This window comes from Crocodylus siamensis, chromosome 1, assembly GCF_052110815.1.
Source record: "Crocodylus siamensis isolate JL-2025a chromosome 1, ASM5211081v1, whole genome shotgun sequence".
Lineage (NCBI taxonomy): Eukaryota > Metazoa > Chordata > Crocodylia > Crocodylidae > Crocodylus > Crocodylus siamensis.
In genome coordinates, this window is record NC_143395.1 from 45,508,463 (window position 1) to 45,532,840 (window position 24,378).

General features: G+C 40.1%; 1 protein-coding gene across 1 annotated transcript in view; it reads right to left on the reverse strand.

Moving 5' to 3' along the window:
* The window catches only part of BMP5 (bone morphogenetic protein 5), an 83,323-nt gene that overhangs the window by 42,356 nt on the left and 16,589 nt on the right, over positions 1-24,378 (reverse strand). Inside the window, exons 2-3 of the mRNA XM_090034148.1 lie at positions 12,723-12,915; positions 985-1,133 (exon numbers count right to left, since the gene is read on the reverse strand). Coding sequence (XP_089890274.1) covers positions 985-1,133; positions 12,723-12,915 — 342 coding nt within the window. The remainder of the gene's footprint in view (positions 1-984; positions 1,134-12,722; positions 12,916-24,378) is intronic.

Consider the following 24,378-nt stretch of genomic DNA (forward strand, 5'->3'; position numbering starts at 1 on the left):
GTTCAAGGATTTTCTTTGGAATTTGGCCAATTAAACACTTTTTTTTGCTGGAGAATGTTGCTGGAAAATGCTGATTAAATCAAAACTGTCTGCAGGAAATAATTTGTTTCAAAAAAATTCCATATAAAAATCTTTGGTAAAAGTTTGAAAGTTCTTGGATACCCCATTTTGACATTTTAATCCAGGTTAAGGTTCTTCTAAGCAATTGTTTATTTTAAAATTCTAGTTCAAAATTTTAAAATTTAAATGCATGCTAAAAAACCTTAGTATGGCATAGTAGTATGCCATACTAGATTTTATATTAGATTTTAAAAAACCCATTTATTCAATGTTAATATGTGTTAGGATTTTCTGTTCAAGGAAATGTTCAGGATTTCAAATTTTCATCCCAGTTGAGGATCAGTCAAATTGTTGAAATTTCAAATATTCTTCAAGGATGAAGAAACATTCCCCAATCAACTCAGATTCTTTTCTTTACTCCTCTATATCAGCAGCCAGATAGCAGTTTGTGGAGAACAGTATAAAGGCAGTACTGCAAATGGTTTTGAAGATACAGTGGGTGCCTAAAAACTCTAAACACTCAGGATTTTCAGCAAAGGGTGACTGAGATAATCTTTCCTTGGCTGGAAAATGCAGAAATGTCCCACCGGGATAAAATGTATTTATTTATTTTTAAACAAAACCCTGTCTAAATATCAAGGAAGTATATCTTATATGTAATCACCAGTGCAAGTGCCATACAATAAGCCTTACTTAAACCTTAGTTTTATATAACTAGGTTCACTTCAGCTTGTATAATCACCACGCTCTCTACCACTAAAAACAATCTAAATTATGGCAAATATGGGACTGACAGGAAAAATTAACATTCTCATCTCATAAGTAAATGCAATACTCACCCATTAAAGTTAAAATGTGCCCTGCACAAAACTGGCTTACAGAATTAGACCCTCAATACAAAATTAGTTATTATCTATAACTTACCATCTCCAGTTTCAGCGCAGAGTTGCAAACCTAAATTGTTCTGTGGGTTAATCACCCAATGATTGCTGGTCACTGTGATATCAAATACAAGCCAGCCCACATCCAGAGCTTGAGCCTTTCTTGTGTCTAACAGGAACAGGTCTGCATCCCTAATTTAAAAACAAACGGCTGAAGGTTAGGACATAACAAAATCATTGTTTCCTGTGCTTCCTCACAGCAATCTCTCAGAATACAAATGGGCAGGGAGGCTTAGCTCTTTGATGGGCCTTTCTTGTAACTGTATTGGTATATCAGAGGGTTACTCATGGATATGGACTGTCTGAAATGCTGACTGATAAGGCCAAATTTCATTTATCTTTATATGCCTCAGTGCTACTTATACATCAAAATGTATCCAAGTGTTATTTCATTACGTATGCAGATTTCAGGGTCATTTGCTGTTCTGGTTTTGCACTTGTCCTTCTCAGCATGCTCAGGAGACTCACCATGGACATATGTGGTCTGTGAGGGGCTATGATTGCTCAGGTAGGTATGTAACTGTGTGCAATTTCCTGAAAGTGTGGTTGGAGAAAAAACACAACTAGCAACTGTTTAACGCTGGAGGAGAAAAGAGGCCCTCAACCTTTTAGCTCAACAGCCTAGTGGCTAGGGTACTTTCCCAGGGTCTGGCAGACCCAAGTTGTAGGCTTTTCCCGCCTATAAGAGGTTTGGATCTTCTTTTCTTACTTTTCAGCAAATTACTCTAATCACAAGGCCATAGCCAGAGCACCCTCCAACCCACTTCTTGAAGCTGTTCCACTGAGCAGTCAAAAGGGAAAATATGCAAGGTCAGGGCAGACCCAGTGATAGGGAGAAGGGGCTGGGGAGGAGACATCCCTCTGAGCACAGAGGGTAAGAGACAGGGAGAACTCTTTGTTACTTCAGGGACTTACAAAAAGTTTCCAGCTGCTGCTCCTGCAGCATTGACTGAAAGGAGTCAATTTGCCCTTGAGTCAGTAGGAGGAAGGTAAGCCAGAGGGAAAGTGGCTCAGTAAAAGCAACAGTGCCCTGGAAAGCAGGGCATCCTGGGCTTTTGCTCTAGGCCTTCCCCCTACTCCAGTGTTGCTTATCCATTTTTTCAAATAAATATTAATGGCTGGTACAGAAAATCCCATGAGTACAAGATGGCTTTTCTGCACTTTACATACAATAGGAGATATGGGCTGGAACACCTCCCTTCCAGCATCTTCAGGCATACCAGAGTGCTCTGTGCACACTAGGTCCCAAAGCAGAACCTATGTAGTGAAGTCTGCACAACACCAGGGCAGGCTAAGTACCACTACTAAGTTACAGTGCCAATTAGCCTGCTCCCAGCACAGTGCAGAGATGGTTAAATAATTTTTGAGTTCCAGTTTTAGATCCTCTTTCCAATGTTTGAGGACAATTTTGCCATTGTGGTTCAGCGGCAGTCTTTGTCTGCCATGTAGGAGACCTGGACATCCAAAAAACTATAGCCATGGAGGCACTGAATATCTGGACTTGGTCTGGCCTTTGGATAGTGTTTCAGTGGTCTAAAGGGTGAATGAAAGATCTGGACAGCCTCCAATCTTGCATACTCCTGCCTAGGTGTACATGTTGAAGATCCTGGTGACCTGTTATGCATGCACCATAATCCTGAAAGACTGACAGCTGTGCACTACTATTATCTATTAATAGATACTGCTACTATCTTAACATGACCAAAGTGTTTAGCTAGATAGTCCTGGTAACTTCAGGGAAACATTTTTTGTAACTCTTCAGCATGGATCACCTTTTTGTTCTGTGTTAATAAAGGGCCTAGCATAATAGGGGTCCAATCCATGACTAGCACTCCAAAACACTACTGTAATATAGATAATATGATCATATACAAGTTTCATAGTTTCATAGTAGCTAGAGTCGGAAGGGACCTAGGTAGATCATCTAGTCCGACCCCCTGCCTTGGCAGGAAAGAGCACCGGGGTCAGATGACCCCGGCAAGGTGCTCATCTAACTTCCTTTTAAAAATCCCCAGGCTAGGAGCCTGCACCACTTCCCCTGGAAGCTGGTTCCAGGCCCTAGCCGCCCTGACTGTGAAGTAGCGCCTCCTAATATCTAATCTAAACTTACCCTCCGCCAGTTTGTGACCGTTATTCCTGGTCACTCCTGGCAGCGCACGGGGGAACAGGGACTCCCCCAATACCTGCTGATCCCCCCTGACCAGTTTGTAGCAGGCCACAAGGTCCCCCCTTAACCTTCTCTTGTGGAGGCTAAACAGGTTCAGGTCCCGTAGCCTCTCCTCATAAGGCCTGCCCTGCTGACCCCTGATCATACGAGTGGCCCTCCTCTGAACTCTTTCCATATTGTCCACGTCCCTCTTGAAGTGTGGCGCCCAGAACTGGACGCAGTACTCCAGCTGCGGCCTGACCAGTGCCGCATAGAGGGGGAGGATCACCTCCCTGGACCTGCTCGAGATGCATCTGTGGATGCATGACAGGGTACGATTGGCCTTCTTGACTGCCTCCCCACACTGCCGGCCCATGTTCATCGTGGAGTCAATGACGACTCCAAGATCCTTTTCCGTCTCCGTGCTGGCAAGAGGGGAGTTCCCCAACCTGTAAGTGTGGTGCCGGTTCTTCCTCCCCATGTGCAACACCTTGCACTTATCAGTGTTAAACCCCATCCTATTCTCATCCGCCCACCGTTGCAACCTGTCAAGGTCAGCTTGTAGCCTATTGCACCCTTCTAGTGCACCCACATCCCCCCACATCTTAGTGTCATCAGCAAACTTGAACAGGGTGCTTTCTACCCCCTCATCCAAGTCACTGATGAAGATGTTGAACAGTGCGGGCCCGAGGACCGAGCCCTGCGGAACCCCACTGCCCACATCCTTCCAGGTCGAGAAGAACCCATCCACTACCACCCTCTGGGTGCGGCCCTCCAACCAGTTGGCGACCCATTTGACCGTGTGGGCATCGACACCACAGTCTCCCAGCTTTTTGATGAGGACAGGGTGAGAGACAGTGTCGAAAGCCTTCCGGAAGTCCAAAAAGACTACATCCACAGCAACCCCTGCGTCTAATGATTTGGTGACCTGATCGTAAAAGGCCACCAGGTTGGTCTGACAAGACCTGCCACTGATGAACCCATGTTGGTTGCCCCTGAGCATGCATTCCCCCGCAAGGCCCTCCTGGATGTGTGCCAGGATAATTTTTTCAAAGAGCTTACCCAGGATTGAGGTCAGACTAACTGGCCTGTAATTTCCCGGGTCCTCTTTTTTTCCCTTTTTGAAGATAGGGACCACATTGGCCCTCTTCCAGTCCTCCGGCACCTCGCCAGAGCACCACGAGTTTACGTTCTTCAAAGCGGTGCGCTTGTTCTTATCAAACTTTCTTCTCTCTGTTTATTCTTGTTACTAATAATCTTCAGCATACGAAATGAATTGATGTTTTCTGCCATCATTAGTCACCAAAACATCATTTAAAAAAAAACATTTTATTTAAAATATCAGTTGTTTCACAATGGTAAATGAGTCACAGCAGGCTTGACCCATTCCTCTATATTGCTGCATCAGAACAAACTATATTGTTAAGCACAGAACAAACATAGGTTTTAGGAAAATAGGTTACAGTTGACAATGAGCTTATAAAACAAACCCACTAAAATGATGGTGGCCTCAGGCAAGTGCTACTGCATCCTTCATGCACAAAGATGTTACAATGGCAGTGTAAATAGTAACTACCCATGACTCGCTGCTCATTTTTAGATGTAAATGCAGGCTTGGATCCTACAAATGCTTACACATGTGAGTAATTTCTGCATCTGTGATCCTCAGTTTTTAAGCCCCTGCAGCACTTGTAGTAGTCAATGGGATCAACAAGTTTCAGCAACTCTGAACATCAGACTGACTGAGCTTAAAGAAACTACATACACATGTATTCTAGTGTGCAAATGTTCAAAGGATTAGAGCTAGAAAAATGTGATTATGGTAAAGAAATTGCCATTTGAAAACAAAAAAACACTTAATTACATTTTGTAATTCTCCCCATTGTCTCTGTTAAGTTAGACTTGCAGTGGTGACATTTTTGTACTATGTTCCTAACTAATCTATTATAGTGGAAATGTGTTAATGGCCACACAAGAAGAAAATGTACTGCTCCCTCTGGGTATAACTAACATGAAAACAATCATACAATTCAAGAGACCCTGACCTGCTACTCAAGAACTGAACAAATTAACAACGCACCACAAGCTCATAAACAGTATCCTCTAGAGCCAATTTTTTTCTCTAATAAGCAGTTTTACCAGAACTTTAAAAGTTAAAAGTCTAGCTGTAAATGGGATACTCATTTAAGATGATTATTTATCAATAATTCGTTATCCTTCAGTAACAAATGCGCCCAAAGGAACATTTATGTAAACTCATTTGGAGGACAGATATTTTATATTCTACGGCGTTTTAATTTTGGGGCAAGAGATGGGGGAGCAGAGATTGGACAAGATGACCCAGGAGCAACTTATGGGAACCTAAGCAATGAGTGCGGAAGCTGCTCTGACACACTGGAAATCCTGAGCGTCGGAGCTTATTTGATTAATTGAGTCTTCCGGAGTGTGGCAATTACTTCCTGTGCCTCATGTACCAGCATCCCCATGCTTAAAAATGGTGGTAGGAGCACTTGAACTAAAGCTCATTGAGCAAGCTTTAATTCAAGTGTCTCTGCTGCCAGTTTTAAGTGCAGGTATGCTGATACAAGAGACATAGCCCCACCAGGGGAGACGCCTTGTTGGACCTGGTGCTGGCCATGGGTGACAACCTGGTGAGGGGGCTGCGGGTGATGGGCCACCTGGGAGACAGTGATCATCGCTTGCTGGAATTCACCATCCAGCGTAAGGTGGCAAAGGGCTGCAGCAAGGCAACAGCCCTAGACTTTAGGAGGGCTGACTTCAACAAGCTAAGGAGGATAGTTGGGGAAGCGCTGAGGACCCAGAGGGGAAGGGAGCCAGATGTCCAAGGTGAGTGGTTGCTCCTTAAGGAGACGATCCTCCATGCCCAAAGGGAGGTAATCCCAACAAGGGTCAAAGGGAGCAGGAGGGCACATAAACCCCCATGGCTCACTAGGAGCATCTGGGAATGTCTTCTTGCTAAAAGGGAGGCATACACCCAATGGAGGGATGGGGTCATCACCAAGAAGGACTATGTTACAGTCGCCCAAGGATGTAGGGGGGCAGTCAGGAAGGCCAAGGCAGAGATGGAGATAGGACTAGCTTCCCGGATTAAGGACAATAAGAAGTCCTTCTTCAAATACATAGGGGGTAAAAAGAGGGTCCCGGGTAATGTGGGGCCCCTGCAGGACACGATGGGCAACTTAGTCGTCATGCCAGATGACAAAGCTAACATATTTAACGATTTCTTTGCCTCCGTCTTCCTAAGTAGGGACCAGTTCAGCCACCTCCCTGCTGGGCCCCCCTCGGGCCCCAGGAGAGACACGCCTGGGCCAGGGGTTAGCGAGGAGTTAGTTAGGGTACTTCTGGAGAGGCTGGACGTGTTCAAGTCCGCTGGTCTGGACGATCTTCACCCTAGGGTTCTACAGGAACTGGCCGAGGTCATTGCGGGACCCCTGGCGTGGCTCTATGAGCACTCGTGGTGCTCTGGTGAGGTGCCGGAGGACTGGAAGAGGGCCAGTGTGGTCCCTATCTTCAAAAAGGGAAAAAAAGAGGACCCGGGAAATTACAGGCCAGTTAGTCTGACCTCAATCCCGGGTAAGCTCTTTGAAAAAATTATCCTGGCACACATCCAGGAGGGCCTTGCGGGGGAATGCATGCTCAGGGGCAACCAACATGGGTTCATCAGTGGCAGGTCTTGTCAGACCAACCTGGTGGCCTTTTACGATCAGGTCACCAAATCATTAGACGCAGGGGTTGCTGTGGATGTAGTCTTTCTGGACTTCCGGAAGGCTTTCGACACTGTCTCTCACCCTGTCCTCATCAAAAAGCTGGGAGACTGTGGTGTCGATGCCCACACAGTCAAATGGGTCGCTAACTGGTTGGAGGGCCGCACCCAGAGGGTGGTAGTGGATGGGTTCTTCTCGACCTGGAAGGACGTGGGCAGTGGGGCTGCGCAGGGCTCGGTCCTCGGGCCCGCACTGTTCAACATCTTCATCAGTGACTTGGATGAGGGGGTAGAAAGCACCCTGTTCAAGTTTGCTGATGACACTAAGATGTGGGGGGATGTGGGTGCACTAGAAGGGTGCAATAGGCTACAAGCTGACCTTGACAGGTTGCAACGGTGGGCGGATGAGAATAGGATGGGGTTTAACACTGATAAGTGCAAGGTGTTGCACATGGGGAGGAAGAACCGGCACCACACTTACAGGTTGGGGAACTCCCCTCTTGCCAGCACGGAGACGGAAAAGGATCTTGGAGTCGTCATTGACTCCACGATGAACATGGGCCAGCAGTGTGGGGAGGCAGTCAAGAAGGCCAACCGTACCCTGTCATGCATCCACAGATGCATCTCGAGCAGGTCCAGGGAGGTGATCCTCCCCCTCTATGCGGCACTGGTCAGGCCGCAGCTGGAGTACTGCATCCAGTTCTGGGCGCCACACTTCAAGAGGGACGTGGACGATATGGAAAGAGTTCAGAGGAGGGCCACTCGTATGATCAGGGGTCAGCAGGGCAGGCCTTATGAGGAGAGGCTACGGGACCTGAACCTGTTTAGCCTCCACAAGAGAAGGTTAAGGGGGGACCTTGTGGCCTGCTACAAACTGGTCAGGGGGGATCAGCAGGTATTGGGGGAGTCCCTGTTCCCCCGTGTGCTGCCAGGAGTGACCAGGAATAACGGTCACAAGCTGGCGGAGGGTAGGTTTAGATTAGATATTAGGAGGCGCTACTTCACAGTCAGGGCGGCTAGGGCCTGGAACCGGCTTCCAGGGGAAGTGGTGCAGGCTCCTAGCCTGGGGATTTTTAAAAGGAAGTTAGATGAGCACCTTGCCGGGGTCATCTGACCCCGGTGCTCTTTCCTGCCAAGGCAGGGGGTCGGACTAGATGATCTACCTAGGTCCCTTCCAACTCTAGCTACTATGAAACTATGAGACTATAGCAGCACTTCCCCTCACCCCCACTACACATGTAAAAGTACCCTATAATAAATTACTCAACACAGTAAACATGTAAACAGGAAAAACATTTAGTGAAAAAGGGTTTTATAGTAAGTTTTAAAAACAAACAAATTTGAAACAACTTTAAACTGATAATAAATGTCCCAGTAGTTTCAGACAGACTTCATACAAAGGAGTATATGTTATAACGACTGTTAAAAATGTTTTTCTTTAGAACTCACACTAGCATTCAAATTTGCTGTCCTTGCAAAAAGGTCCATTGTACAGGGTTTGGACTTCACCTTTTATCTTTGCAACATTGCTCATTGTATATTTGTATTTTTACTGTCTGATCCTCAAAGCTGATGGCTTCTATACTAATGATGAAATAAAATCCCAGCTTTGGACTGGTACCAGAAAAAATCCAAAACATGTCCTCAGATACATCCCTTCAAATGTCAATTTGATCAGTGCCTTTTTATACAGGAAGAAAATAAGGTCTTATAATGGGTCTAGACCCCAGATCATTATTAGGGGCAAATTTTCCAAAAAGAGTTTTGGCCCAGGAGCAGTTTCAGAGTTAGACAATTTAACTTATTCTGCTTATACCACTGCAACAGACATGAACACAGCTACTCTTTGGGATTGGTATTTCAACCTTTCCTCATGCAAGGTGATCAAGTAATGTAACTGGATCCAACAGATTGATTATTCTTCCCCTTTGGTTTGGCAGATGAACAAATAATTCATTTTAGGAAACTACAGAAAACTAGAAATGATGTCTCAAGGGTCTGGTAATAAGATATAGAGCCTTTCACTTCTGGATCTCTGTTAGGAATGTAGCCCAGGTCAACAGAACTTCCTAAAGAACTGCAAAATATTTACAATGAAAAAGGAGGTTACTTATAACTTGATTTTTTTCTCAGTTTGTTACAAATTCAGGATGATATCCTGTATTCCAGTGAAGTCACTGGGAAGGCTGCCATTAATTTACATGGGGCCAGGATTTCACCCTTCACTTGAGACCACTGAACCCAACTGTGCACCACATTTTTTATTAATTTTCTACCTCAAAATGCTCCATTATTGACTGAAAAGCAACATTGGGTGCATTGTGAATGAAAGGCAGAATTGGAATGCAGCTCCAAATATGTAAAATTCATGTTTCCTATAAAAGAGTAGCTAACCATATGTAAAGAAAAAATTAAATGATATGAAGTAGCCTGAAATGGAAACTTAACATCTTTATGCAGAATTTAAGTGAAAAAAAAAGGTTGCCATATTAATGTATCTCCAGGAACTGCAGAAGGATTTTCCCTGCGTAAAGACTATTGATTATCTACATGAAATGAGTTTCGTGGTCTTAGTCCACTCCCTTGGAGTCAGCTGTCCACAACAAAAAAACCAATAAACCCAGGAATCTCAGGAAAAAATGTATGCAGCTCCATATCTTATGACTTTGCTCAGCAAAAAGCTTGGTTGGGGAGATAAAGGCAGTAAAAAAGCTGTCTTTTACTTTCTTACCCCTTGATTCTGGAAAAGATCTGTTCCAAACCAGATCATGACCACTTTGAAATTACACAGAGCTGTCTTCCAAGTGCTCCTTTATCTCCAGCTTCACACCATCATTTGAAGGAGCTGCCATGGCATTCTTATGCTGTCTGAGAATTCCCTAATGCAAGATGAATTAAGCTGAGTTAAGATGATGGCTGTCTGCTAGCAGACTCTGACTAAGGAGGTATTCCGTATAAATGTGACTTCCAGAACTAGAAACAGCCAATCCACCTCAGGCTAGGGCACATTGGCAGGAATGCATAGGACAGTTTGCATTGCCATTGGTTCTGCTTCACATATTCTTGGATTAAATAGAGACATCAATGTCTACTGCTGTCATTCAGCAAACTCCAAGAGAATTCAATTCACTTATGTTAGTGGCACACAGCCATTGACAGAATAATATCTGAGACTACAAATAAACATTCCTGAGCAACTAAAATCTAGAAGATCTCACTTCTCATGGTCAAAAGGTATGAGATGTCCCAGAATTTAGGACCCTTTATCAAACATCCCCCCACCCCCCATCACTTTCCAAGCTGAAATAGAAGTCACTCTGCTGACTCCAGATGACGCAATATAACACAAGAAGACAGGTTTTTGAGGTCAGCAAGAGTCAGTCTGAGGCCCTGTGTGTCAATAACCATGTCTAGCTTCACTCAGAAACTAACTGATCAATGTAGCTACTGCATATTAAGCAATAAGCAACTGCAATTATCTTTATAACAAGTAGTCCCATATGACCAGTACAACCTTTAGATGGTAGAATAATGAATCACTCTAATGAGGTCTACACTCAAAAACAAAGGATATACATTTTTTTGCCAAGCACAAATGATAAAAACATTTTGGGCAACTGTTGCGACCTGGACATCTAGAAGCAGGTGAGAGACCAACAAACTCTCCAGGTTTCAAACCTAAGTAATGTACATCAGCCAAGATGAACTTTGGATGTAGCATGTGAACCTTCCCCAATTCTACTGTCCAGCTTGTCCCCCTGAGACATCTGCCTGTACACAATTAAACATTCAAGACTAGCAAGACCATCAGCATCAAGAGTTTGTATGTTCATGAACCTAACATAAGTGAAGACTTTGAAATTTATATGGCGCATCTACATGTTGCCCTACAGTGATGTTGTTATGGCGCCGTGATTTAGTACTTCCTTTTGAACTAAGGATGTACTAAAGCATGGTGCAGTAACTGCCTGTACTGTTCCGTGCGCACAACACATTGTTAGTTTTCGCTGCTACTTTGCCATAGCAGCACACTGGAACAGGGGTGCATGCCACTACAGCAAAGTAGCTGCCAATCATGTGTAGACTCACATGATCACTACATCATGACATCACTGTAATATGTTGTACAGTGACATAGGGCAACATGTAGATACGCCCAGAGATCAGCAGACTATCATACACTGTAGCTATTATATAGGGCGTATGCTTATTCTCACAGTAGCAGGTTTGGGTACTTGTTAGACATTCAGATTAATCTCAGAGCACTAGAAGTTTTTCCTCTCTCAGTGGAGTAATTTGTTAGGAAACAGTTACTGAAAAAGTCCAGAACATCAAAAGGTTAGAAAATTACCCCTTACCATTACTTCACAATCTTTTTGGGTTAGAGACAAAGACCTTATTTCATTGACACCTTGATATATATCTACTTAAAAGATACCCTTCCCTTAGGCTCTCTACCGCTTCACAGCCTCTTTTCAGAGCCTATTGTTGCAGTTCTTTCAAATGGTTTTGCAAGTTGGATCCCCATTCATGTAGTGTGGCCCTAGAAGGGCTGTTCTGGATTAAGTTGCTTTTAATCTCTTTTGACTTGAAATAAACTTGATATAAAATCCCTAAATATTCACAGGGCCAGCAGGAGAAAGTACAAATATCTTTAAAGCCTAGTGGTTAAGCTTCCCTGTAGGAGAATAAAAGAAGAAGAAATCCCATCAAGCAGAGATGGGATTTGAACCCTGTCTTGCCACATCCTGGATAAATGCCTAACTCCTGTGGTATTTGGTAAAAGGTGGGACTTTCACCAGGTATTCTCCTCCTTGCTGGGTTTATTTTTTGGGAGTGGGGTGGGGAGGAGCTTGTTTATTTGTTTTGGGTTTTCTGTCAGTCCAACTTAAAATGTAGGTCTTAGTTTACACTATTTTGCTTTTTTATTTTAATGGCCAGAAAGGACATGATTTCTTTAATGTTTAATTTGTCCCACACAAAATTGAGGTGGGGAGGGTTCTTCTTTCTGGTGGTAAAAAAACCCCAGATCATTAATCTGGCATTGTTCTTTTTTTTCTTCTTTTTATAATTTTATTGTTTGGTGTCTCAATTGAAAAATCTTTTATTTGCACAGCTTTACTTGGTAGCATCTTGGGTCTGCTGCTGATTCTAATGGGATGCTTTGGATGCTGAGGTCCTTTGAAAACCTGTTTTAGTGGTGTATATCTTGAAAACTTCTTCCACAGAGCTTTCTGTAAACTTAGAATATTGCCTCGTCCACTTGTAATTGCTGTCTTCCCATTCACTTTTAGCTTATGTGCAATATCTTATTATAAAGTGTATACATGACCTAATCTAAGTTAATTATACATATTAGTCCTGGACAGTTAAAAATGAATACAGCTTTTGCTTCTGCAAAAATAAATGAAGTTGAACCATAAAGTGTGTCCTTTTAAATTTCACAGTGACACTTGGCTTGTGGTGTTCCCTATTTCAATGAGGGATATATTTTCTTGGACACTTAAATTGTGCATGTGATTCCATCTTTGTTCATCCAGAACTGTGAACTTAATCTAGCTACATGCCTGCACACAGAAAAAGGGACAGTGGATATGCAGATTAGATAATCAGTTGGGAAAATTTAAGGTTCTGTGACACTGAAATCGTTTCATGCCAGGTATTTTTTTTCTAGCCCGGTCTTTGTTATTGTTTTCTAGGAAATAACATCTGTAAAATTAACTGACAAGAAACAAGATCTTGCAGAAGGTGCATTCCTGAAAGCTGACTGGGTATTATTCCTCCATTTTAGAGAGTGCAAACATGAGAAATTATTTGAAATGTAATACACACACACTCACACAAAGAGTACCTGTTTGGGTATTCCTTGATGATCTGATATATGCTAATCTGAATGGTTTCATTCTCAAACCGACTGCTGCTTCGGTCCTTGTAAATCCGGAATTCAGCTGCTGTCACTGCTTCTCCATGTGGGATTTGAGTCAGGTCAAACCGAAATTCTTTGTAATGCCTTCGCTGATGAGAAAAGTCCTTGTCTCTTTCAACTATTAAAAAAATGTAATTACATTAAAGCAATAAAATTATACATTTCCCATGATTAACTGAACATTCGCTATGCTTAGAAATGAAAACCAAACAAACAGGATGATAGAAAACTGTGCAAATAATAAAACCACAAACCCAGACATACTTCCAGTTAAAGGAAACTTCACAAGCCAAGTGTCTTCAGTTCAAAAGGAAAAAACCTCAGTGGTTTTATACAAATTACAGAGGCCAGAGTGGAAAGAACATCAATAAAGCTGAAAGGGGGCATGTTGTAAAGAAATATGGACAAAATGAAAGTTGCAGAAGGATCAGAGACTATACATACAGAAGCAATTATTTGGGAGCCATAGATGAGTTTGGAGTACAATATTGAAGTAATAATCAGAAGAGAAAAGAGAGAGAGTGGACCACTCCTGTCTGAGGCAATAAATTCTGATGTTAAATATGTAACAGTTATAGTACACTTAAGAAGCAGCTACTGCAATATAAATTAACACATGCTGTCATCTTATGGTGTAAGTGTCCTCTTGTCGGTGGTCTGAGCAAGAGAACCACCGGTCAGAGCTAAGTGGTTTTGGCACTCACACTGCAAATAAAGCATTTAAATACATTTATTCTCTGTCTTTTCTCTAGTTATGCCTTGTACTTGCTATACAATTCCAGCAGAGGCTAAATCTAACATGGTAATTAGTTGATCAGGACAGTAAGGATAGTAAGCCAGATCTTCCAGAAAAGTAAATCAGGATGAATCATCTGACACTGGCTGAACTTTTCCCCTAGTTTCAGGAATGAACATTTTTGGCAGACTAAGGGCTAAATACTATTTTGCTTTACACACCTAAATCACATGTACACAGCCACATAACTATATTTGTGAAGTAAAATTCCCCCATGTGTATGCCTGCTGGAATTAAAATAGAGGAGGAAACAAAGAAGAGGAGCCCTCCAAACTTTTAGCCCAATAGATTAGTCATTTAAGCACTTATCCAGGAGCAAGGGGCCAGGTTCTAGACTCACTTCATCAAAAGGGGTTTGAACTGGTGCCTGACCCACTGCACCTTGCATTTAAAAGTCATTGGATAAAATGGATAAACAGCATTGGGAAAGTTTCTGCCCCATATTAGAGGATCACCTGCCCCTGAAGGCAGCTGCCATGTTACTGAGCCACCCTCTGGCTTATTCTCTCCCTTCTGGCCTCTCTTTTAGCTGACTAGTGTGATAGTTTCAAAGGGAAGCCTGGAGGGAAGACTGGGTAATGCTGAGTCTGGGGTCTGGAGGTTAGAGCATTTCTCTCAGATGCTAAAACACAAATTTCAAACCTCTTGTTGAGGTGGACCTAGAAGCCACTCCCGGATAACTGCCATAGCCACTAGGCTATTGGGCTAAAAGGTTGAAGGAAATTTCTCCTCTTTGTAATGCTCACTAGTTCTAGTTTTTTACTAATAAAATGATTTGGTTTACTCAGCTTCACACATGTGATTAAACTGATCCTAATTCACTGTGCAGAAACTCAGTTAAAAGGCAGGACTGTTGTGCATTCATTGGGAGTGTGCATAATAGGGCTGAACTTAAAACTGTGCCTAAGTACCAGGAACTGTAGTTTTATGGTTTGAATGTGCCATTTGGGCACCTAAAATAAAATAGGATTTAGCAATAAGGCTAGGAATGTACATAGCATTTGTCTCTGAATTAGTTGTACCTGTGTTAGTTCTGGAACAGAAATTTCCTGGTGTGTATGCACATCAGCCTTCTAATCAGGATTTAGTGAACAGCTGAATGCACTGCTGCTTTTCTGCCACTGATTCAATTATCCTATCCTAGGATAACCATTTGGATGCAATTTCAGGTGTCCCAAGATAAACTGTTTGTACTTTTTATCCCATTAACCTTTTTTTAGGATTTATCCTAGGAAAATGGATGTCTGAACAATGCACTTTATCCTAGGATAAAATGGTTTATCCTAGGATAAACATCTGTAGCTTAAGTGTAAGTATCAAAATATATAAAGAAAAAACTCATTTTCTGGAAATTAGAGGTAATGATTTATGATTAATTTTACTCTAAAAGCTTTTTTCTAATACATGCGCACACAAGTGCATGTGTCTGTGTACAGTTCCCATGGGGCATTAGGTGCAGCAGATCCCTGCCACATTCATGTTCTGTACCTGAATGGATTTGAGATGTGCAAAGCTATTTTATCTACCCCACCAAGCAGGCAGCATTTGTTTACTAGTGATGGATGCAGACCCAAATGTTCAGAGTTGGGTCTCAGTTTGGACAAACATATACATGTCAAGCTCTGTTCAGCCCCGCTACGATCTTTCTACCTTCTCCTTTTATTTTGTGGATCTAGCTTAGACTCTGGATATAAAAGGGAAAGTAGGCTAGATGTCTGTGAGTGCATACATAGTAAGTACATATTCAGAATGTAGGGTTGGGAAACTGCCCCTGAAAAAAAAGCTTTGAACCTCCTTTCAGATGTTAGTTACATCACCTATGGTCACTTCTGATGAAAGTATAGTTAGGGACTAAATAGTCGCTCCATCAAAAATGTTAATCAGAAAGACTTTCAGTTATATGGAATTGCTTAAAACATGCAAATCTGATGACAATTTTGTCTTAATCACTGTCATGTGCAAAATATATTATCTGTAAGAGTGTCTTTACTGGAGTAAAGATGAAATTACTTTACTGACACAGAATGATACAACTCCTCTTTAAGGTTTAGTTTGTTCAAACCCATATTTAGATGTGAACAATTTGTGATTTTAAAAGCCTAGCAGAGAAAGTCAAGAGAGAAAAAAGGCAGAAGTATGAAAACTGGCCACTCATAGCTCAAGATGAATGGGCTGCCACTGAGGAGAAACAGGATGCAGTCTATTTAGTAGCTCCATTGCTAGCTCCTTAACTGCAAGATGTATACTGAGAGTAAACCTGTTTCTGAAGAAAAGAACATTTATATCCTTTCTTTACTAAGGATATAGCAAGAATGAAGGTATGCAAATGCCTTAGCAAAGAAAAAGTTACTCGTGGTTGGTTTGTTTTCTCTATGACTACTTTGTTGTAAGCTTTTAATAACTGAACATTTCTGGAAGACTATATGGATACAGATGTGCCAAAGTTTTTGTCCATACAATCATTTAAAAATAACATTAAATCAGGACCCGGTTCAGTATTTCTGGTTACTACTTATTCAATCAGGAGCTTTTATTTAAGGACTAATCACTGTCACTGAGAACGTCATATTGCATTCTAAATGGGGATTTTGGCCTACTTTTGCCTAGTTGCTTGACAGTATATTCTAATTAATAACATTTGTTTGGAAACACTTAAGCAACTTGGACACAAATAACAATGCACTTCAAGTTACAGTATTAATTGTATTCTCTCATGAGCACACACAACTGCTGAAAGAGTACTGATAATTATTTGCTGTTTAGTGAAAAAATAATTAAAGCATGGCTCATGGAGATATTACTGATCTAGGTTGCATCTAGTTCCAAAGAAAAGTCAGTGTTGCCATATGGAAAGCGCACACAGGCTTAGTTGCTATAATGCATCCCCCGAGGACTAATCTTCAGCCAGAACAGAATTTAAAATTAGATAAGTTGCAATCACCAAGGATAAATTCCACAAAAAAACAAGAGTAGTTAAATAAAGAGCTGGATGAAGAGATCAGCTGAAAATACAATTTCTGGGTGAAATCCCAACCTCACTGAGTTTAGGATTGACTTCATGGGGCCAGCATTTTAACTTGTAAATTCAGTATACCTTCTGAAACTGTGGGTGGAACAGAATAAGATTACTCCAATTAATATTTGATTAGAAAATCAAGGCCAATGCTGACTATTGCAAAAATGTCTGAAGAGGTCCTTGGTTGTAATAATTAACCAGACTCAGATTTCTAAGTTTCAACTTAAAGCACATCTCCAATATAAATGTTTAATACTGTATCAGGACAATTCATTCAGCAACAGTACAAAGGACTCTTGAAACATATGACTGCTCTTTTACCATCTGCTCATATTTTGCCACCCATCAATATGACCAATGAAACACTCAAGCTCATAATGTATTCAGATTATACTTCATTATAAACAAAAACACACACAAAAGTAGGTTATCATTTATATATATTTTAAAAAGACTGGTATAAGTTCACCACTTGTATGAATTTATGAGGCTCCATTGCAAATCAATGGAACTCTGCTGGTTTGTAACACCAAAGGACTTGATCTCCTGAAAAAATCAAACAACCTCCCTTTCGTCCCCTCAACACACACACATACATGGATTATTTAAAAAAGAAAAAGAAAGAAAAAAATGATATCCAATTCAACGTAAGTTCTAACAAGGTATAGAACAAGTTTGAGTATGTATAATGTACCAACAGCCATTAATAACTGACTTAAAGGGACAATCTACAGCATAATGTGGCATGTTACATACGCTATTTTTTAATTTGATTATTGGGGGGGGGTTTTTTAGCAAACTGTTGAACAAAAATTAAGATTTAACAGTTTTATTTTATAAACTCTATTGTAAGGGCCAAGATCCCAATTTAACATAAAGATATTACAGTTATGAAACTTGACTAATCAGGTTCTTGTCATTTTTAGCTGTTGCAAATATCTAAAAGCAAACTTATGACCATTGCAGATCATGTGACTGTAAGATGCCATTTATACTAATCTCACTAAATTTCACCATTTGACTCTGAATTCTTCTCATAGCATGAAAGTAAACCAGTCAGTTTTAACCACTTCAAGGTGATAGAGGTTACAGTAAACTGATACACTACAAACTACACTCGTTTACATCTTGAATACAATGAAATGATAGTTTATCTATAGTGAATACTTGTGGTTATCTGACAAAAACAGGTCAAAGGTTCCAGGAGTTTTCTTCTGAAATTACTCAGTGCTGCTTCTAATGACTGATAATTAGAAGCAGAGGCTGGAAATATCAAATGTGGTAGGTGACAGATAAGCAACAGATTAATGCAAATACTCTGTTACAGGACACTGAAAGGTCAGAGGCCCCAGGAATTAGCTATTTGGCTACTGTGAAAAGACAGACATCAAACAGCTATTTACCCCCTTCTTGCTCTTCTCCCCAAAAATTCAAATACCAAGAATCCATTTGTCTTTCCTTTACTTAAATTTTTAAAATATAACACCATATTTAACAAAAAATGGCAACAAACTGAAAGGCATGTAGGTGGCAGATTGATATGCTCTAAGGAGAAAGATAAAACCATTTACTCTAACATACAAATATTTTCAATTAAATATATCAGGAATTAAGAGCCAGAGCCACATTTAGCAAAACAATCGTATTTCATATGTCAAATACACGTGGATGTGTTACCATGTCCTGCTTGTATGTTAAAAGCTTTGTGTATTCGCACAGGCTTACACAGGTTCTCAATTTTAGAAGCTAGTATTAGACCTAACTAAACAAATACATATTTTATTGCTGCACTGCAAAAACCCTAAAACTGCAGGACCTGATCCAAAGCTTGTTGAAGTCAATATGCCTTCAGCAACATGTAGATAAGGAGCACTATCTTCTAAAAGATAAAAGCATTTTAGTTAAATGGAATTCTTAGGAAGAACTATTATGAAGTACACTTTAAAAATCAAAGTAATTAAGAGCATCTTCTAATAGAAAACCTAAATGTGTATGTAACAGTTCAGCTTTTGGATTACTAAATTTAATCTGCCTGATCGAATTCTATGGACCACTTTTCCAGACCCTACTCAGAAATAATCAGTACTGAAAACAGTGAAAATTGTGAGTTAGAAAAGAGAGTTAAATGTACAGCAATATTAAATTTTCATTGCAGTGCTTATGGTCCTAGAAGAGCTTTATTGATGTACTGTATATTTGAGTGATTCTGTATTTATTATTACTGAGCTTGTTTTATTTAAAATAATTAGGGGTCTCCAGATGTGGTTTTGAAAGAGCAATATAAATAGTGTTTATGTATAATAATCTTTTTATTAAATTACAAAACAGAAAACATGTTGGGTAACATTCTGATGCCAGTTGCATTGATGAAAGTGAGGGGTCATTTCACAAGAACTGGAGTCAACAAGGTTAATCAGCTACCCGCTCAGCTGAATAGAATTTGGCAGGTCTGAAATTTAGAATTCTTTCTAAAGGTTGAGAACTGGCTTGACAAAATGTTGTGCTTTTCATGCCAGCTTCAGTAAAAGAGAAATCAACTCAATAATATCTTCATAAGCACTCAGAATTATTGAAGTTTATGACTTAAGGCCCAATCCAAAGTTGAGTGCAGTTAATTAGAAAGCTTTCATTCACTGGATCCATTCTGGATCCAGTGAATGAAACCTTGGAGTGGTAGGCTATAATTAAGATTTTTTTTAGAACCCACCTGGGCATAGCATCAGTATTGTATTTTGTTGAATTTTTATAAATGTGAATATATTTTAATTGCTTATGGTTAAGTTTAAATAACCTATTGCAGTATTCAGTATTTCATAAAATAATAACTTTTAGTATTCAGGGATCTAAGTCTAGTCTATTAAATCTTCACTCTGTATCTTTAGTTTTATCACTGAAAACTAAAGGGATACCACCAGAAATGTTAGCTTTTATGGGTTCACAAAATATACATTTGAAAACTTCTAGTTATTGGTTACTAGTTTTTATAGTGGTAAGATACCTGTATTCTACTACTCTCAAAATCTCAATGTAATATAATCAACTTTAAGAAATAGCAGACACCAGTTATGTATAAAGGAGAAAAGGGAAATTGGAGGCAGGAATGAAAGGTAGCAGGGTGTATGGCAAGGGTGCTAACTGTCCTTAAATTTATGGCCAATCAGTAAAAGTCGGGATAAAAAAACCTGTTCAGGAAATCTGGAAATAAATTTGAACTGTCTGTAAAAATGCAACTACTAGTCTGCTTTACTCAAGAACCCTCAGAAAAAAACCTGACTGAGTGCTGAAGGCCAGGCAGAGAAGAACAATGTCACCTGGTTTCTGGGTGGAAGCACAGCACCCTGCAGGAAGCTTATAAAGTAGTGTTTCTCAACCCATATCCTAATCATCATGGTGCTCTGGCCCATTGTTTTAAAAAACAAAACATTTTTCCAATGGATGCACAGGAAATTAGTTGTGTGGGTGCAGCCCAGACAACACATTAAAAGCTGCAAGGTTGAGAACCACTGCTCTAACCACCGCCACCACACCTCCCCCGCAACCATATGCTGCCACTGCTGCTTTCTATCCTGCAATATTTCTGGGATGTAGGTAGGTTTCTTTGGTGCCTGTGCAGGGACCCCCTTCCATTTGGTGGGGGGAAGGATAAGAGGTGGGCAGCAGGATATGAAGGTGATTAGGAGACCCCTGGGCAGCATAGTGTAAAACCATTGCTTCAGTCAACCAGGTTTGCCACCAAAGAAAATGCTTTTTACTAAATACTTTTTAATGACAACCAAACTTTTTAAAAAATGTTTTTACTATGTTTGGTATTAAACCCCTAAATGTGAACCCAACCCTTCTGACTAGGGATTAGCATCAGAGCAGGACCTGGCAGAAGATTTATATTTACATTGTGTAAAATTTATATCAGTAAAATATGTGATAGAAGAAAAGTTTGGATGTTAGTAAAAATGTTCAGATTGTCAATGAAAAATTGTCTTGGATTAGAACCCTGATATGTGATAAAATATACTTTTTCATCTTTTTTGGAAATATACTTTTTCCTCTTTTAAATATACTTTAAAAAGCTCGAGGATTACCTCCTTCATCATTTCTCCTGGGATTTGCCTTCTCCAGAGTGGAAAGGTATCTTCCACAATACTCCCGAGAGTTCCCAGGTATGTTACAATACCTGTCTTTTACATAAACTCTAACATTCACTACTGTCAGAAAGACACAGTGGAGTCCTCTATTACCATGGGTAAACTTCTAACATAATCCGCCTGTAATGAGTCAACCTGCAGTATCTTTCATTCCTTTTTATAGTCTAAACTAATTATATTAAATGTATATTTATATATATATAGAAAACGACTAGCCTCATTAGCTAACAGTTTGATGAAAAAGTTAGCTTATAAACATGTGTTATTCATTCAACTTACATTTCTCTACATCTTCCAAGTTATGTGCACTTGCTCTACAAGTCAAAACAAGTGTGAGACTGTAGGTGTTCCAATACTTATTAAATTCTGGCAGGTTTGTAGTTGATATTGTAAGGGGGAAAATGACAACATGCCTTTCCTATGCTAGTTAAATCCTTGCCAATAAAGTAAGAAGGATAAATAAGAGAGAGAGAGAGAGAGAGAGAGAAAAGGATAGGCTATTTCCTGCTATGACATAGTTCTGGAAGTGCAAAGCACTTATCACATGCTAAGTAACTGCATTATCATCATCACAAAAAAAGCAAGAAAGAACCAACAAAGTAGAACAAAAATTGTTTTTTTTTTTCTTCCTTTCTTTACATGTTGAGCCTTATCCTTTTGGGACTTAAGAGGCAACACTTCAAATGAATCCCATGGCCAAGATCCTTGGATGCACAAAGCACAATACAAAGTAGTGGTTACAGTGCCTGTTAGCTATTTGTTTTAGCCAAATTCAGGACCAATTTGTGCCATTGGTATGCCATTAAATGATCTCATTCAAGAAACAGTCTCATCCAAAAGATAGTGAATTTTTGTTTGTTTGGGGATGGGTCCAACAAATCAGGACCCTTATTTAGTACAGCAGTATGTTATATATCAACAGCCTCATTCATATTGGCATACCTATTACAGAGGAGGCTGACATTACATTCCTACAAAGAAAACCAAGTCTTTAAAAAGCTAATAGAATATTAGTGTAGATATAGACAAAATACAGTAGAGCTCCCATTTCAAGCAGGTAAGTCAAATTTTATATATTATTTCAATCCTTTTAGAAGGCTCATTTCAACTATGCAATTGCAAATAAAGGCACAAAAGAACTTATTCTGATACCTCAACAACCTCAGCATTAACTTTTTCATGGGTTGGTTTTTTTTTCAATTAAGTTATCTATTTGTCCTGATTGAATTTGAAAAATCTACTACATAATAATATAGTCCATTTCCCACCTGATATTTAGCTGTAGTTTTCTTTCACAGAAAATGTTACAATGATAAAAGAAAGATTACAATCGTAACCAGGTTTCTCCCCTAAAGATCAGTTTGTCAAACCAACGTAGCCTTCAGGTTAGTGAACCAGAAGTGGACAAAAACCCTTATGAGAACTCACTGCCTAGTAAAACCTTCTAAATTTTCGTTGACGTTTGACATGTCAGATTACATTTCAAAACTAATTCTTGGGCCAAGTCTATAATATATGTAAGAGTGAAAGGACCAAAGACATTTTGGTTTCTAATTGTTGAACTTTCATGGATAAATTCTCCCTTGACATACTGCAATCTTGTTCAATTTTAATTTTAGGTTCATACTGAAAACTGCATAAGGAGTCAGATGGTAAGGAAATGGTGGGGACTGCGGTGAGCTGCAACTGTTTTTGCAATTGAAGAGTTTGCAGTTGAAGCATAATTTGTGAGAAGGCTGAGGAGCATTTTACCAGAGGCAATGGACCAGAGAGCTTAGGCTGCAGCACATCTGTCTTCCCAAACCTTGCTAAGCCCTACTTTTCTACCTAATGGAGGCGATTCATAGTTGTTAGGGGCTGGAAGGGACCTTACAGATCAATAGGTCCAGCCCCCCTGCACATGGGCAGGAAAAAACACTGGGATTACCTTTTGCACATTTTTGACTAACTTCATCTAATGTTTAATTCCATCTTTTAAAAACACCTTTTAAAGCATGCCCAAATCTATAGGGGATGCTGATATTTTAATACTGTTGTGTTTTAATGTTATTACGCTACCAATCAAAGCCAAAATTATCAATGAGTCACATTTTACTTGATATAATATAAGACTAGTTTAAAACATGGAAACAATTTCTGATTAGGCAAAACAAGAATGGTTTAACTTTTCAAATAGCTGGGGATGAATAAACAACCATGTTACAGTTACTAATAACTGTGCTGCATTTAGGTTTCATTTAAAATGCTGTATTTTAATTTTGACTAAACATTCAATAAAATCAATCCAGCTGTTACAAGGATGAAAAAACTATCCAAAATATCTAATTTAGAGAACACAGAGAAAAAGGCTTATTATGTCTGAGCATTTCAAAATTACTTCAACACATTATATAATATATATTCCTAGCAAGACATTTTAAATACACTGAAATATAGATACACAAAATACTTTGGACAAAATACACAGCTAGCGTAAGTCCATGTAACTCCACTAAGTCAGGAGCAGCAGTGATTTATATACTTTTTGGATAAGGATGCATGTGACAGGCAATTATATGACAAAATAGCCACATAAAAAAAAACCCTTCACATATTCAATCTGAGCTATAGCACTCTAGGTCTGCAACTTACGTAATGATTTAGTTAAATTTATTATTATAAAACTCAAAGGAAATACAGAACTGCAGTTTATTTAAACCCTTCAAGAATCTGTAAACCCATGAATGCATTCAGCTTGATAATAACCTTGCATCATGCATGCTTGTAATAGAAATCAGAGTGGCTGTACTGAGTGCAGAACGTGTTTGAGACATGCTTTCCTCTGCCAAAATCATGAGTTTCTGGGAACAAATAACGCATTTCTTATGTACTCTAATATTCTCTCACATTGAGTGCTACAGCACAGTATTTTCACAGGATGGTCTACTGTGACACCCAGAACTTTTTCTTGAATGACCCAAGTTAATTTAGAACTCACCCAAATCTATGAATGCTTTAATTATTTTCCAGGAGGTAATAGCTTACAATTTTTAAAAGTTAGAAGAGAAACACACTGGCTTCTAATTCCATCCCCCTACGTCTTGTTCCTTAGAACCAATATGAAGTTTAGGATGTAGCAACAAAGATGTCTTCAGGTATATACAACTTTTACATTTAGATTGACCTAACTAGGTGAACTAAATTAGACCTGGAACTAGTTAACCAAATCTATCGAAAGCCTGTATGATTTCAGAGTTTAGTCCCAGTGCCAGGAATAGCCAGTTGCTCACTCAAGCCCCAGGGCTCTGCTCTTCCTATCCCCCAAGCCTGACCTGGCTATTTCTAGCCCCCTAACCCCTGCACTCCTAGATGGATAACCCTACCTTCCCCACAGATCTGCCAGCCCCCCTTGTTCCTGCCAACCCTCCTAGACCTGCCAAACCCTACAGCAGACCTGCTAGCCCCACCCTCCCTTGCAATCCTGCCTGCCTCTGCCCCCAACCCGTTACTTACACCAGGTTCCCTATGCAGTTCCCTGCATTAGCACATGGTTGCATGTGCTTCATAAATGTAAACTGGGTACAGTGAACAGCTGTACACACCCTTCAAAGCCAATAGACAGCATAACTTTTTGGTGGTATGGACAGT